We start from the raw sequence: 17,375 nt of genomic DNA, 5'->3' as shown, positions 1-17,375 counted from the left end.
ACCATTACAACATAATATAACAATGTTAAAACACAATAAAACTCCTATCTCTAAGGATAAGAAACTTTTTTGGCTTAACTTTAATTAACAATCCCCATACTAACCATATGAAAATTCCGCATGCTCCGAAGGGGGGATATATCCAGATACCCCTGCTTGTATTTGTATAAATTGTAATACATAGTTTGTTTCGAGTGGCGTGTTTCGAACCATCTCGTCTAGCGCAGAAAGTAACCGAAGCCCTCCAGTAGTCCGAATAACGAAATCCACTGCTGTTTAAACAGTTGGGTATATTTTTTAAATAAAATATAATTGTAAACAACTGCAGTACCAACTTTTCTTTCTTTCTCATTAAAACTAACAAACATTTTAATAAATTTACGAAGAAAGCATTTTTTAAATAACAATGATAATTTCTTATCGATTACCTTAGCAAATATTATTTTGAGAAATTATATCATTGTAACGGACGTTATTGGCCATATTTTTCCATTTCTAAAAATATCTTAACTTTTATAAAATGTGCCAATTCCACGCCACTGGCGAATTCCTCACTCCCCGCCACTGCTCATTTCATAGCCCGCTTCGGACAAAATTGCCCGAAATTTCTGACTCCGAAAAGCATCGATACCGCATCGGGCGCGTACCCCAGCCGAGCGGAACGATGTTTAGTTTTGTGTATACAAATTTCTGATAACTAATTATAATTTTACAAATATGTTGATAATACCTGTTTTAACTTGTACATCTCCTCAGCGGTAGTCAAATAAAAACTATTTGCGATATGCTACCACTGGGGAGATATTTAAAATGCCATTTTTAACGATTTCAATGTAACCATTTTTTATCATTAATTTTACATATTTGTCTCTACAAAAATCCAGGAACCTCGTAGCATAGTGAATCTTTCTTCTTTCGGAGCGCTATGTTTCTAGGAAAAATACTGTCCTAACCATTTTTACATGTTTGATCGCTTCAAGATCAAATTTACATTTTTAATATACAAACATTTCTTATTTTTTGTCGTATCTTGACAAACTAAAAATCTAGTTGTCAACATACAAATTGTTATAACTACTATGTTATAAAACTATGCAATTGTAATACAGGCGAGCTTGCAAAATCTTTTGCAAGTCTCAAATTTAAGCGTCCGCCTTCAGCAAGCCCACCGGAAAAATGAATATGCAACATTTTGCGGTGGCTTATGGACTCTCATGTAGCGTGGGTAAAATCCCCCACCCCTTTTTGGTCGACAGCCACATGTCAGGTAAGAATTGACCGAATAGGATATAAGCAACGACATAATTACAATAAATCAGTTCATCTTTACAAACAAACAAGTGTTTTACTACTTTCTACAAGTGACTCCTCACCTTCACCTGCCTCTCCCCGCCTAGTCTTTGCTCCAAATCTTCTGGTGTTTACCTACTCAAGATCAGCCGGCCCTGTTAGGCAACCGCCAAAAGCCAGAAGCGAGCAGAGACAACAGCACACCCAGTGCCCAACATTCACCGAGCACAGGGTGCAGGAGCCAGACTGCAATAACATTCTCGAACTTTAACAACTATCATCACTATCGGCCGTAAAGGAGCATTCTTATCGGCTGAAGACACGGTTTGGACACGGCGCCCAAATCTACAGTCTTGTGCGGATTCACGTCCAGTACAATCAAGTTGACAAATTTGTGCAAAACAGTTAAGATATGCGCCGCGATTGTGAACGGTAGAAGTAGGAGCGCGCGAGGAAGACATGGCACGATCAAGTTAATCATATACTTGAGCCCGGTCAAGAGTCAGAATAACACAAGACGTATGTATGAGGCATTGCATGAATATATGTGAACCAAGGAGTGTGTGCCAAGACAAGGCTGTATGGCGGTCTATCCTCTCTTTACCACATTACCCCCAAATACCTTGCATAATAATATTTGGCTAATTTATATGGCGCCATTTTCATGAAAAATCACCTCAAGGGCGCTGTGTATAAGCCGTCTGTTTCTTATGAATAAACCAGCTGTACCCCAACACGCGTTGCTGTGGCTTAGTATATCTGTGCAGATAGAGAAACAATAGCGCATTTTACTTTTACGTCCGACGGATGGCGCTGTTTTTCTAAAAAGCATGTTTTTATCTGTCACAGGTGATATCCATATAATACAGGTATATAAAAACACATGTGTATTCAAATACAAAGTTGTCTAAATTTCAAAGCAATCAGTGAAGAACTCTCGGAGATTTAAGATTTTGAACAAACAAACGTTTACATTTTTATTTATATAGATAATATCATATGAAGAAAATACACTGCTTAAATTTTTTGAATACAATACATTTCAAGCGGGCGAAAATAAAGTCCCATTCAAGAAAATGTATTTTGCTTTAAACTGCTATATACATCCTTGAAAATAATACATATTATATCGGAATGTGTTTTTTACACAATAGTCAACACACCCCAACTATAACTACGTACTGTCTGCATTAAAGCCTACTTTGTAATTCAACTCCATTGACTGTCCTAGAACGGGAGACCTTCCTAGTTGGACAGTCAAAATCTATGCTGTAATATTTTTGTAACAAATAAATAAATTTAAAAAAAAAATTTAAAAAAAATACACTGAAGTTTGTTACGTAACAGATCTCTCAAACACATTTTAAAAATCCCCGCCAAGCTAAATTCAACGCAGAACTAGGCGGCGCATTAATGCATGCAACGTGAAACCCCAACGGTTTTAGCGGCCGTCAGCTATCTTGCACTTCGCTCTTTCCCTCAGCCTTGGACGCTGCGCGCTCGGCTTCGGCCCCCCTCATCATCGCTCGAGCCTAGCCCGCGCACGTTTTGCGCATGTAGACGATTACTACCTTGGTTTCCACTCTACAATATCTGGAAGTAACACCTCGCTGGCCTAGCAACTCCTGCATTCCCAGGACATCTCATGTAAGCGTGCACCAAACCCTTGCCATATTATGTGCCTATTTAGAAGCCTGTTAAAGACGTCTGCCAGACAAAGCCAATATGAGAAATAGATTTGTTCAATTCAATCAGCCAGGATTAATTAAGGATGTATATTGTGTGCCCTTTTTGTGATGTACCATGTGTGTGCTTGTTGACCTGTAAATACACTCATTAATCATTCCCACTTAGGTGTTTCATTTGACGAGAGAGTGGAGTCTTAAATTGTTGAATGTTCCCCGTGTAATGGCATAATCTGCCAACCCTACCTGAGCTAATAACTAGAGTCCCATGATTCTACCTCTGAAGCTGTACAGTCGGCTCCAAACCCTACGTGGCTCTGTCCATAACACCGGCGCATAACGTGGGGGCTCCAAACCATTACAAGTTATAATCTGGTAACTCATCAAATACATATTTTTATTCTTTATTTTTGAAATATTTTGTGTCTGTATGTAGTATTACTTTATGTTTGTGATTACTCTATGTTTACTTCACTCAAATCTATTGTTAACTTCGATACAGGCTTAGTCCTAGTGAGGTTGATTTTTATGAGAAAAAACGTAATGTGTGTATAGTGAGATGCAATAAATAAATAAATACTTAACCAGAGCAATAAGGATAAATATATTAATTACTCCCAGTTTGAATACATCTTTTGGACAGAGAAATACTAAATACTATGTTTTTTCTTGCTTGATGTGGCTCCTACACAACATCTTGAACTTTCCAATTGGGGCAGACTTTAGGTTGTAGTATTTCATCCAGAATGTACAGAAACTTTATTCAGAAAATATTTAGTTGAAATTTTTTTTTGAAATATGAATACTCCACTGACCAACATAAATACTCAACAAGAGAAATAAGTCAAAATATACTGGTTACTCCCAGTATGAATACATATTTTGGATAGAGAAATATTAAATTCTATGCTACGAAATTATACAATTCTCTACCAAATCAAACAAAAAAATAACGGAAATGAATATATTTAAAACAAAATTAAAAAAATGGCTGAGAGAACAAAGTGATATTCAACTTACAAACATTATGAAGACTATGTAAAGACAACTTGAAACTAAATACAAAAGTTTAAAAACTGCAGGCCGCCTCAGAACAGGAAACCCTAGTGAGGACAGAATTTGAATTTATACTTATATTACTATATACCTACATCATGTACAAACTTTGCAATTGAAACTAATTTAGTAATGTTTTTAAAAGTATTTTATAGTATTATTTTAAAATAGTTATTTGAATAGATCATGAGGGATCCCTGCTTTATGTACTTATAAATAAAACAGAACTCATGAAATGAAACAACATTGCGCAACGATTTATTAATTAATAAATATATTTTACAGCGCCCTTGAGGTGACTTTTCATGAAAATGGCGCTATATAAATAGGCCAAATATTATTATTATTAACGGATAAAAAAAAAGTTACCATGGCCGCCCTCTTTACAGGTGGGTACCCAACATTTACATATTTTACTATTATTTTATTTTACTTAACCATCAATATAATATTAAATGTTAGTCAATGGTATCAACATTTATATATATTTTTTTTTCATTCATCCGAATGATTTAGTAAACGAAATTTTAACAATAAAAAACGAAACAAAACAATCTTTAAATTATAAATTTGGCTTTCACCCATTAAGGTTAATCTTGACCATAAAATCAAATAAATTATGCTTTTATGAATTCAAGGATAATTAGATTTGTATACTTAATATTATTAATGTGGTAACAAACTATCTACTTATTCAAGAAAATCACATATTTTGCTGATTCTTCAAAAAGGAGAAAATTTTCTTTTTCTTCTTAGGCATTTTACTCTCCTCCTGCAAAAAAAAACAATTTTACAAGTATGTACCTCAGTAAAGTACATGTACTCAATAAATATATGCAATAATGGAGGAAATAAACGTAGATTGTAAAAAAGTACCTGTCTGATTTATAAATGTTAGTTACCTATTTTATTTATAAATTTGTGCGAAAGTGGCGAAAGGAGGAACTTACAAACATATAAAACAATTTTTTTAGCAATGGTATCACCAATTACTCCACCTACCCACAAACCCATTTTATTTTTAGTTGCATATATTTGAATTTAGATTTTGTTTTCTTCAATGAATGAAATGGAACCTTGGAAGTGGAAATTAACCACCTTCCCGACTTTTGATCGAGCTGAAACTCGGCAAATAGACTGATTTGTCGATAACAATACATTCTATCCACTTTTGGCAGCACTCGCGCCCACACGAACACACACGCTTATCTCTGAAATTGAATATTATTAAAATTTACAGCAGTTAATATATGAAATAAATCTCGGTACTATCCAATTAAGATTTGACTTAAGTGATTACGCAGTTCACTCGTTATAGTCAGATCCTGGGGAGGAAGGTTAAATCCTCAATCGTGACCCAAAAAAAAATAAAAAATATATATTTGTTTAAATACATCTACAGTAAAACTTGGTTATAACGAGCACAAGAGGACCGACTAAATTTGGATATTAATCGTTATATCCATAATAAGTTTTTTTAAAGTCGTATGCACCTACCTACCTGCCCCTACTATCAATATATTCACAAATGTATAGTATATTTTCAAAATATGAGTAAGTATTACTTATTAAAAAAAATATATTAGGAAAATACACTTTTATTACTCAAATTTATTTATCAATAATTGTTTTATAGATTTCACTTTCATGCTTCTCAATTTCCTCCTCAAAACAATCATCGCCTGGTTCGAGGCTTCCAAGAATAATATCACTAAATTGTCTATCTTATTATTACTAGCTATGCACAAGCTGTACCGCTTGTGAAAGCTCACTTATCATAAATAAGTAGCTTGCAGGATTGTTATGCTTTTCGGCTGTAAGATTTTACTTGTCACAAACTAGTGATGCGCAACCTGCGGCCCAATTCTTGCAGCCCGCATGTCAATTTCATACGGCCCACTTGGCTATAGAGAAAAATCAGGCTGAGAACATTTTTATAGAGTTTTGGTTAATTTACCCTGCATGTCCTAAATGGAAACAAATTTGAAGAACTGGTTTGCATATCACGAAATTCAAAACATCAACAGAATTTTTTTTTATTAAAAAGAAAAACAAACATTCCCGGCTTATGAAGAACCTGACAATATTAGAAAATCTCCTACTACAACCACAGTAAGCAGAAAAATGTTGCTCTTGTTTTGATGAAGGACTCAGCCAGCCGAGGACTTATAATTTTTATTTTTTTCTTTATTAAATAATTAATCAATTTACAGAGTATAATAACGAATGTTACAAAAAAAACCACTTGAAGATTGCAGCCTGCTTGAAAAATAGGCAAAGCGGCCGCTCTGCTGAAAAATTTGTGCATTACTGTCATAAATTTACCCCGTGAGAGGATGTAGGTAACGTAACTAGGTACCTTCATTAACATATTTATCAGTTTTTAAAACAAAATTGACGATGAGTTGTAGTGCAAAAGAAGATGTAAAAGGGAACAAATTTGCAAAGCTCAAATTTCGCATGACTTTCGCAGATTTCATGACAATTTAGTACTATGCTTCCGCATCCCCCCCCTTGTCTCCTGACATCTCCTTTGTTTGTTACTACATACCTTTGTTTTTCAGACCTAACGACCAATTCATGTAATCAGAAATTGTGTTGACAAAATTATTTGCACGGTATATCAGTGAATCAAACTTGTTATAACAGTAAACAAATATTTGAAAATAAGCTTTGGAATTGCTCACTATAGCGTGAACTTGCTATTGCTGTGATTGTTATAACCAAGTTCGACTGTATTTAAAAATAGATGTATTATAGTTATTTAACAGGTTGATTTTTTTTTATTTTATTCCTCTGGTTTGAATCTTTGAATTTGAATAGCATTTTTTTCTTACAGTGTTATTATTAAATTTACATCTTAGAAAACCAAACAATTTTTTTTTTCTGTTCCTTACCACATTGGGGGAGCGCCATTTCTATAAGATCCATCATCAAATCAAGTTAGCAATTATCAACACACACCAACTGCTTTATTGGTTGATGACAACACCCCAATGGGCTCCACGGACTCAAACTCCCGACTTTAGCTAATAGCTATGCATAAATAAAATAAACAGAAAGGATAATAACTATGTTACCTGATTTGAATGATCGGGACGAGACCTTGTTGTAGAGTTAGGCTTACAGGTGCTGCCTTTCATATTGTTGTAGTGCTGCTTCACAAGGTTTATCTGAAGGATCAACAAAAAACATTAAACAATACACTTTAAGATTTATGTCACAGACATTTTGTATAAGTATAATATCTGCTTAAAAGCCGTAAGTATCGAAACTCGACCCGTCATACTGATAGTCAAGTGTCCTTTCCCACCGGGCTGACTACCACAATGTTATATTTATACATATTTGGTAAATTCTAGTTTTTATGCCTAAGCAAAAAGAGAGGCAAAAGATGTACATAGAATTGGTATATAAAAATTATTTTAAATTAAAATGACATATATATACACGGTGTCCGGAAACTCGTAGTACAAGCGGGAAACTGGAGAATCTACACCACATGGGGAACCCAAATAAACATAAAGTTTTTTGATTTGAGCATTTTCACAAAAAAAAAAAAAAACCAAAAAAAAATATTTTTCGGCTATTTTAGGGTTAAAGTTTTTTCTGGTGTTTAGGGTTGAACAACAGATGTTTTAACCCTGCAGAGCAGAAATATTTTATGATTACACGGGATTAAATGAAGGGTAATTTCAAAATAATGCTTCAAATCCGAGTTTCTTCATTTGTTTTACTTTCAAATAGTTTTAATTAGTTGGGTACTTTGATCTTCAGTAATAATTTATAAGAATTTGATGAAAAAAAAAAATCAACTTCTAACTCGATTTACTCGATAACGAAAGCTCAAATAAAAAAAAAATATACTACAAAATCAACTCCAAATGTGATGTAGATTCACCAGTTTCCCGCTTGTACTACGAGTTTCCGGACACCCTGTATATTTATATTTTGTATCATATATTTATATCATATATATATTTTGGATCTTACATCATATACAAATCCTTCGAAGCTGCTGTCGCTCAAGAAGGAATCCATGCGCTCTGTTTTCTTGACTCCCTGGTTCCTGCTGAGTTTCACAGTGTTGAGATTCAAAATTGGGTTTAACTGAAAAATTCAAAAACGTACAGTTTTATACGAAGCAGTATTTTCATGGATTCTTTTCACAGTCATTATTTTCTTTTAAAATGTATCAGCATTATGAGACAAAGGTTATTTCAAAATACTTATGTATATATAAGAGCGAATAGCATATATTGCAGGGTTTTAAAAAAATATGTATGCTGGGTATACAGGGTGTATCGGCACTAACCCGACAAACTTTAACCAGCTATTCCTTATCATATTTGGAGTAAAAAATGTTTTGGGCACTTTGCTGTCCGTAGCATTTTTTTTTCAATTAAAAACAAAAAAATTTAAAATTTCCACACTACATCACTGTCATTGGCATTGCGTTTCGTGTTCAACAGCTGTTATAAGCAAGTATGTCAAAAAGCGTCTTCGCTCTTTCGCACACACTAAATAATAATAGTTAAAAATGAGACGAATGGTGCCGTGCCATTTCGTTGTGATTGTAAGTGTGCGCCAATATAGGTACACACGTGCATTATTCAACGGAATTCGAATAAAATATTTGCCAGATGGGTTTTCAAACTTTGACAAAGGATAAAACAGTGGTGACATGTGGTGAAAATATGAATAATAAATTTTTTATTAAAAAAAAACGTTACCGGACAGCAAAGTGCACATAAGATTTTTACTCCAAATATGCTAAGGAATAGCTGGTTAAAGTTTGTCGGGTACGTGCCGATACACCCTGTATAGCTGCTGATTCCTTTGTTCTTGTCTGCTACGGGTTGGAGTAGCGTCTGGATGTCGAATCCGCAGGATCGCTGACTCGGTTCATTGTATGACCGTTTGCATCACCCTGTATGCAAACATTCTCTTATCAGCAGTTTACGTATATCGGTACCGATATTTCAATTGAAGTTTCGTAAGTCTGATTGTTAATTCAGCTTTTTAACTCGTGCGGTCTGGTTATGATATGATGACCCTAGGAGCGGTGACGTAACCGCATTTTGCAAAAAAAAGGTTATTACAGAAAAAGAATCTATTGGGGATAGTATAAGGGTTGCGTATGAACACGTAAGCCAAACTACCGAGCTGAACCATGACTTATGGGAAAGACACAAATGATGCTTAAAGTTGCTTCGTTCCATTCCAATAATTCGTGGCTCGGCTCGCAGGTGTTTTTTCTCATGTCTATACGCAGCATAATATCAAATATTTATCGTAGACGTTCAAATTGATGGACCAGCAAATTGGGGAAAGGGGAACAAATCAAGTTTCATGGAGCGCTGGAGGCCGTTTCCCTTTCTGTGATTTGTCAATAAATGATTTTGAGAGTATACAGGCAACTCGCATTATAATATCGTTATTCAGTCCTCGAAAATAAAACTGCTTAAAAATTGCTAGTCCTTTTTATAATGTCGCGCAAATTGCTGGCTGCGTAAAAAAATGAACTACAAATCTCAAATCGGGTAAAAAAAGTTCGGACTTGTTTCCGAAATTGAATATTTCGTTTCACTATATAGTTGGAAACTTTTACAAATGTGTTATAATTTCAACACAACCCAACTCACTGATTTTTAGGGTCGCTAAGCTAGGTGGTTCATTTAAAAATGAACATTCAGACCCTGCATAGAAAAGTACCACAATGTACTGGGCTGCAATCCTTCGCCTTTACTTTTACAAACTCACTTTCTCCAGGTGACAAAAATATGTCCACTGGTCACCAGTTCACCGCTCATCGAAACGATACCGAGATTTAATGTTAGGACAAGCCTATTAATTCGAATGTCTGCAACATTTTATACAAATTGTTTGAAAGCAAAGTATATTTCTTTGATGGGCGGACATAACAGTATAACTGCATTTTTGACCATTTAACGATTTATATCAGAAAATGTGTCTTGTGTATGCCGGCATCAATGGTATTACCAGTATAGTTACACCAGTACTCAAAACATATTATATTTTGAGTACTGGTGTAACTATACTGTTAATACCATTGATGCCGGCATACACAAGACACATTTTCTCATATAAATCGTTAAATGGTCAAAAATGCAGTTATACTGTTATGTCCGCCCATCAAAGATTTGTAATATTACTTATCAATGGAAATCTGGAAATTTAAATATGCACAAAGTGTTGCCAAAAACCTTTGATAAACTGTTGGATGACAGTACTGCCTATAAGATCGGTCCCACTAGGAAATTATCTTGGGTTGAGAAGTTTTTTCATAACCGTAATGACTTATGACTACAGCTCAAACTGAAGGAAGATATACGCATATAAATACAGCTTGCTTTATATAGCTTTGTAGCTGTGGCATTGCTAGCATAGATTTTGTGAATAAAAAACTTATTTAGTTAATTCCTTCTTTTGGTCACCTGCAAAGTTATCATTTAACCCTTTCCCTGCGGGAGACGCACGCCTGCGACGCACTGTACATGCCCTGTACGCGGGTGGCACATCTGTGCGACGCAAAGTTTCTTCGGCGTTATGGGTATGAAACATGCTTGAGCACGGTAAAACTTATACTCCTAAAAAATCTCACATCTTTACACTACTGACATCTTACGATATTTATCCATAATACGTATCCTAATCATCGATACAAAGATTTGAAGGGATCTTCCAACTCAGAGCGAAAAATGAATCAGTTTGAATTCTTCCCGCGTCTTTACACACGTTATTGCGCAGGCGCATTTTATAAGATTCTCAAACAGAGACGCTCGCCGTGTAGATTACATTGTTTTATCGAATTATTGTTTGCTTTTTCGTGGATATGAACTATTTTAATTACAGTGTACATTCATCTGATTTATCATATTTTAAAATAAGTTCAGTTACATACATTCATTTAAACTATTGAAGAAATATAAAATTTCGTCAGTGTTAGATTATTTTCAAATAAAGATACGTGGTTAAAACTTTTTTATAGTGAAAATCAAGTGTAAAGTTGTACAAGTTTGACTTTTTATCAATTTTTGAAAGTAATTTTATTGCCAAAATACAAAATGTCGGGTCGTGGTCTTAATGACGAAGAAATATTTGGTGCTACTTTAGAAATAGATTCAGATTTTGAAATTAGTGACAGTGACGTCGATAATAATTGCGAAGCTGCTGAAATACATGAAAGCCATGATTCTGCCGTTATGCGTTGAGAACTGTTTCAAAATCACGATAAAAAAATATATTAAGTGATACATATTTACGGTGACATAATAACAGAAAAATTATTTCATTATTTTTGTAAATTTAAGTGTAGTTATTTTTTATTATATGAACCTTTTTAAGTCTGTCAATATTTCATGTATCCAGTCAAACGCGACATCGCACCCATAAATAAACCACTTACATCGCACCACAGTTGAAGAGCTCTACTCCGGTGTGTTTATAATCATGTGTATCGTTATCCTTGAAATATTAACATGGCCGCCCGGGCATACCATATCAGTTACATTATGAATATATACTTCGAATTTTTATCAAGTCCAATTGATGTTCGGATTGTCTATTTATACTTGAAAAGATAATTCAAGACATAAGCGACGTATTTTTTAAAACAAATTTTAAAATCCATGCGTGATTATTGTTTAAAGTCATAAATTAGATTGATGATAAATAGCCCCGCGTGTGAACGAAGTGATACAAATTAATGACGCATAGAAAAGGTTAAGATTTCTTTACCTTCTTTTCGACAGAAACAGGATTAGATTTAAATGCAGCGTCCACGGTGCTACTTCCAACAAGAGGGGTGTCCGGTGTTGTATTTGGAATGTATTTTCTCTCCAAATTAATATCCATAACTTTTTGAGTTGCAACTTCATGTGTTTTTTGTAAAGCGAGCTCTTTTTCCAAAAATGTATTCGTTTCCATGAGATTCGCCTGCAAAAAAATCATGTTATTTTATAATGGCGAACCCAATGAAAGAAAAAAACAATAAAAGGTGCCATGCCTTTATGAATTCAGTTTAGTAACTCTAATACCTCACAAGAGTCCCAACTGCTCCCGTCTGGAGCCAGTGAGACTATGGCATCCCCGATTGGGGGATGTTGTGAGGCTGAAGGTAAGTGGGGAAGGGAAAGAGGAAGGTGGGGAAGTACCTGGCTATTCAGATCTAGTCACTAAACACAGCTAAAGCCATTTGGAGCAACGTTTCAATTCTGAATGGTGGTCTTACACCAGGGCGATACTGGTAGTATCTTCCACTCTGGAACGTGCCGCAAATATACTATATATTATTTTAATTAATTAATTGTGAAATAACACAAATCAATCAAATAAAATTTATTTGCGCACGCCGGGTTCGAACCCGCGACCTTCGGAATGGCAGTCCAATGCGTTACCACTGGACTATGCCGGCCGTCAAATGCCGTTATGTGCCGGAAAAGAAATAACTTAAGCTGGGTGCTGTAAGAATGCGCGATACCGAGAGATATATGTTCTATTGGCGCCTGTATGTTGTTCTATACTTCCATTGCCCGCACGCTTACTGAAGGAACCCAGTTTATGTCAATTCCTTACCGACTCGTGACAGAGTGGATTAAATTTATCTCCATGATAATAAATAAATTACATTTACGACCCTTTATTACATTCAGGGAATTAAGGGACGTACTTGACTTACTTTATACTTATTTTATACTTACTTACTTAGCGATTCCTGACATTATTTGGAGTAAAAATGTTAATAAATTTTGATCTCTGGTAACATTTTTTTTTTCAACTAAAACATGTAAATTCAGTATGTATTGGACAGTTAGGGTCGGGGTAAGGGGTTAAGCGGTTGAACCAGTGACGACATCTGGAAGAAAATTAAAAAAAAAAAAAAAAAACGTAAAAAGTCACTAGATACCAAAATTTCATTAACATTTTTCAATGTTCAATGACTGTTTAAAGTAAGTCAAGTACGTATGTTAAAACCCTGTTTATGGGTATTTTCAATATGGGTAGATACAAACGTAAATAATTGAAAAACGACTTACGCATTCGATAATTTTTTCATCGCACAATTTTTTCACCTTTTCAAAGTCTTGGGTGAAGAGATTGTGACGCTTCTCGTTGAGAATCTCCGTTTCCTTATGCATGTCCTTTAGGATCTGGTGCTCCTGCCTCAGCTGCCTCAGCTGCAGGTTGGCCGCCTCGTTGGTCTTTATCTGACTCATCAGCGAGTTGACGGTGTTTCTCACGGAGCTGAGGGCCTCTTCTTTCTTCCTCATTTCTTCACTGGCCACATTGACATTCTCATTGCTGAAATATATTTTATTGATTCATGCTTCCACAGAGAACATATGAATGCGTAGAATATAAGAGAGTCACGTTTAACCTTAATATATTGCAAATACCTAAAGTTAAATTTGCTAATAGTCTTTTCATATCGTTCGGTGGCAATCCGTCACCACGTAAAATCATAGTTTTTTTTTTTTCTACCAATAATGCATATTTATTACCGCCGTCCCGTGATATTTTGGGATTACTTACGAGGTAATGGTTTGCCGTGGATTATATGTAGAAGTTAAGATAATGAGAAGTATTGCTAGAAGTGTCTTTAGTTGTTTAGTCTCCTCTCTCTCTATTAAATTCACATTGCTACTTACTAGCTCCGTGCAGAGGAATTTTTGTGTTGTACGAAATAAAAACAATTCAAAAAAATCAAAATGGATTGTAAAATACATTTTTCTAATCTTTTTCAATTTCGAACTTGACGATTCGTAGTAAGCATAGGGAAGTATTTTAGAGCTTGGAGAAATTATGAAATACAAATGCATACACCGGCTGTGACAGGACGTACCCAAAGGATTTTAACCAGTGACTCCCGACCATATTTGGAATAAATAAAATCGCAGGTTAAAATCCTTCAGGTAGATGCTGTTATTTGTGAATAGGTACCGCACAACAGTCCCAATTGCTGCCAACCGAATTTTCAAAAGAAAGAACAAAATTGAAACATTTTTTAGTATAAAATAAACTCTTTCTGATTTTATCATGTGACGTTTTCAAAAAAACTCAAATGTAACATTGTCATCAAATTCAGCGCCATTGTGTTTTTTTGGCAGTTGAAAGGTCCCCGTTAAATGCCTATTCTAAGGACGGGTTGTTTGGCACAATTTGAACAATTCATTAAATTTCAAAGTTGATTTTCAAGTTCTTTGAAGATTCTGTACATTTTTTGTGTTATATAATTGCTGGTTAGTTATTTCACAAAACTGAAATATGCAGGCCTCTTTATAAACGCCAAAAAAACTAAAATTATGCACATCAGATCTCCACACGCCAGATGTAATGTAATTCCTTCATTATATACACACACATTTGACTGCATACATAAAAATGTTGCACAGCCCTGTTCATGTGAAACCATTGATTTTGTCAAAAGTTATGTATATTTGGGTGTTACTATTGACTGCTACATGAAATGGGATGTACACATTGCTAATGTTTGTAAACGTCTACGAGCTATTGTGGGTAGGATTTATAAAATAAAATATTTCGTGCCTATAAGTACTTTAAAGTTAATCTACTTATCTCTGGCTGAATCCACTATACTTTATGGAATTACTTCTTGGGGACATTCTTGTAAAACTAATATAAGCTATATACAAACATTACAAAACTCCATTATAAAATTGTTAATCCATAAATATGACAATCAACACAGAAGTAACATTAAATTAATATACAAGTCTCTGAATATTTTACCTGTCAGAGGATTATTGTTTTATAATATTGTAAGTCAACATGTTATATTGTCTGATTCATTGTATAGGGAAAGAGTTTGCCATAAACATAACACAAGATTCACTCAAAATGAAGGACTGGTAGTTCCGAAATGTACTAATAAATATGGTAAAAGAACTTTAAACTATATAGTACCCAAAATTTTTAACCTATTACCAATGACAATTAAAAATAATAACATGTATACTGCTAATGTTAAATATAATCTAAGGAAATGGTTATTGGATAATAATGATCTATACTGATGCCCCTGAAATGGAATTCATATTCTTAGAAAATGGAAAAACAATTATTTTGTAATACCTGACTACCTACCTCTATTTATGAAACTATTGATGTACTTGTTGATAATACTAATTTGTTCATACATTTATTTTTACTTGCTTATTATATAAGGCTTTTATGCTGCTATTTAAACTTTTCTGCAATGTAACCAATTTATGTAATTATGTACCGTTCAAATTGTATCTTATGAGTGTATAAATGTTGTCTCTATGTCCCTGCTGACAAACTACATAAGTAGTTTAGCGGGTTTTAATGTGAATAAATAAATAAAAAAAATGAAAGAACTTGAATAGAACTTTCACAGAACTAGAAAATCAACTTTAAAATTTGATGAATTGTTCAAACTCTGTTAAACAAATTCTGTGAAACAACTGGCCCTAAGTCCGTTTCAGCTTTTGAACAAATTGTGATCAGTAGAAAAGGATGAAGAGAGAACTACCGTTACAATTTCATTTAAAGCTGAAACTGTTTAACTGGGATCTTTCAAATGTCAAAAAAGACAAAATGGCGCTAAATGGCTATTTAATGACTTTGTCACATGTGGATTTCTGTGAAATGATAACATAAATATAATTTAATAAAATAAATCTTAGCCCTAAATATCTTACAGTTCTGTGGTCACCGATGTCAAGTTAGCTTGAAAGGCAGATATGTCCTCTTCATATTTTCTTTGTATTCTCTCAACCCCTGTTTCAGATTGTTCCAACTTCTTATTTGTCTCTTCATATTGTATTTGTATTTTCTCAACTTCCTCTTCAGATTGTTTCAACTTCTTATTTGTCTCTTCATATTGTCTTTGTATTTTCTCAACTTCCTCTTCAGATTGTTCCAACTTCTTATTTGTCTCTTTATATTGTCTTTGTATTTTCTCAACTTCCTCTCCAGATTGTTCCAATTTCGTATTTGTCTCTTCATATTGTCTTTGTATTTTCTCAACTTCCTCTTCAGATTGTTTCAACTTCTTATTTGTCTCATCATATCGTTCTTGCTGAGACTCTAATGACTCCTTCAATTTCTACATAAAATAAAAACAATTAATAATGCACTACAATCAATTAAAAATGGGTATTACAGCAATTTTGTTAAACTACAACACTCTATTAAATGATATTATGAATATGCGTAAATTAGATAGATCATTACGTAAATCAGATAAATATAATGATAAATTATGTAAATCAGACAGAAAGATTTTCACTGACTTGGTATCTCTATATAAATTTCTAAATGATGCATTTGATGGTCTAGAATTGTTTGCATTGATAAGCTTTCGGATTCCACTACGTAATACTAGAAGTCGGGATTTACTTCAGTGCACAAATTCTGGGACTAACAACCATAATATGCGTTCCTCATTTTGCAGAATACCAAAGGCCTATTCAAATACAAGTGATATTCGCTGCCGCTGTGGGTAGCGAAAAACATCAATCTGGATTCATACTGTCTGAGTATGGATAGGCGGGATCTTTTTGCTTGTTTTATGAAACAGGAACTATAGCTGTCCATTTCAATAATAAGTTTTTTTTTCACTGGTCACGCACGATTGCAGTGTACGTATTTATTCACGGACGATATGGACGTGACTGACTAAACAGGCAAAAATCAACAACGTTTTCGCTACCCATATCAGAAGCGAAATCCGCCTAGGTTTTAAGAAATAATTGTACTCAGTCAGTGGACATCTTTGATTAATCACAAAAGATTCTTACTGAGGTAGTTCAGTTTTAATAATAATTTTTACCATGTAAAAGCCTCTTAAAAGAGCGTTAATAAATAAATAAATAATAATTGAATGAGGAATTTACTTTTATAAAAATACATAGTTACCAAATTAACTGTGAAAATGGAAGTTTGCGTACTCTTGGTCATTTCTCGATTCAACAATTTTATGTGTAAAGTGAGTGAACAGTATGAACAAGCCACTTATTATTAAAAAATAAATAATGTAAAGTTTTCTTAAAAATACTTACCTCATTAAGGATGTAGTATTCTTCACACTTGGCTTTCAATTCCGAGTTCTCTAAAGCCTTAAACAAACAAATTAAATTATAAATGTCATAAGAAATACAATACATAAAACCAATTCCTAATTTCTCTCTAATTTGTCATTGTGTACGAACAAGTGTGCACTGGGTGAAGCCCATCAACTTATCTGTGTAAGGCTAAGGACTCACGGAGCGATTTTTACCCGCGCCCGCTGCGGTGGCGGAATGGAGTTTTATTTCCAAAACTCACGAGACCGCTCTT

The 17,375-nt window shown here is 34.2% G+C and overlaps 2 protein-coding genes across 2 annotated transcripts in view; both read right to left on the bottom strand.

Annotated features, from left to right (window-relative positions):
- Positions 1 to 4,706: 4,706 nt before the first annotated feature.
- LOC149411253 (uncharacterized) lies at positions 4,707 to 11,984 on the bottom strand. The gene is made up of 4 exons (XM_089647217.1): positions 11,793 to 11,984; positions 8,025 to 8,141; positions 7,112 to 7,204; positions 4,707 to 4,803 (listed from the first exon to the last, which is right to left on the bottom strand). Exons 1-4 carry the CDS (start codon positions 11,979 to 11,981, stop codon positions 4,735 to 4,737), a joined length of 468 nt encoding a protein of 155 aa, XP_089503343.1. The 5' UTR covers positions 11,982 to 11,984; the 3' UTR covers positions 4,707 to 4,734.
- Positions 11,985 to 12,864: 880 nt separating this feature from the next.
- The window catches only part of LOC149411252 (uncharacterized), a 30,276-nt gene continuing 25,765 nt past the window's right edge, over positions 12,865 to 17,375 (bottom strand). Inside the window, exons 8-11 of the mRNA XM_089647659.1 lie at positions 17,099 to 17,155; positions 15,737 to 16,143; positions 13,091 to 13,355; positions 12,865 to 12,909 (exon numbers count right to left, since the gene is read on the bottom strand). Coding sequence (XP_089503785.1) covers positions 12,865 to 12,909; positions 13,091 to 13,355; positions 15,737 to 16,143; positions 17,099 to 17,155 — 774 coding nt within the window. The remainder of the gene's footprint in view (positions 12,910 to 13,090; positions 13,356 to 15,736; positions 16,144 to 17,098; positions 17,156 to 17,375) is intronic.

This window comes from Hesperophylax consimilis, chromosome 26, assembly GCF_061612785.1.
Source record: "Hesperophylax consimilis isolate HC1 chromosome 26, BYU_Hcon_1.0, whole genome shotgun sequence".
Classification (NCBI taxonomy): Eukaryota; Metazoa; Arthropoda; class Insecta; order Trichoptera; family Limnephilidae; genus Hesperophylax; species Hesperophylax consimilis.
This window is presented reverse-complemented; position numbering and strand designations above follow the sequence as displayed.

Coding starts and splice junctions, on each gene's coding strand:
- LOC149411253 (XM_089647217.1), bottom strand. CDS start 11,981: ATGGAAACGAATACATTTTTGGAAAAAGAGCTCGCTTTACAAAAAACA. Junction 8,142..11,792: donor CTGTTTCTGTCGAAAAGAAG/GTAAAGAAATCT, acceptor TGAATTTTTCAG/TTAAACCCAATTTTGAATCT. Junction 4,804..7,111: donor GTCCCGATCATTCAAATCAG/GTAACATAGTTA, acceptor TTTTTTTTGCAG/GAGGAGAGTAAAATGCCTAA.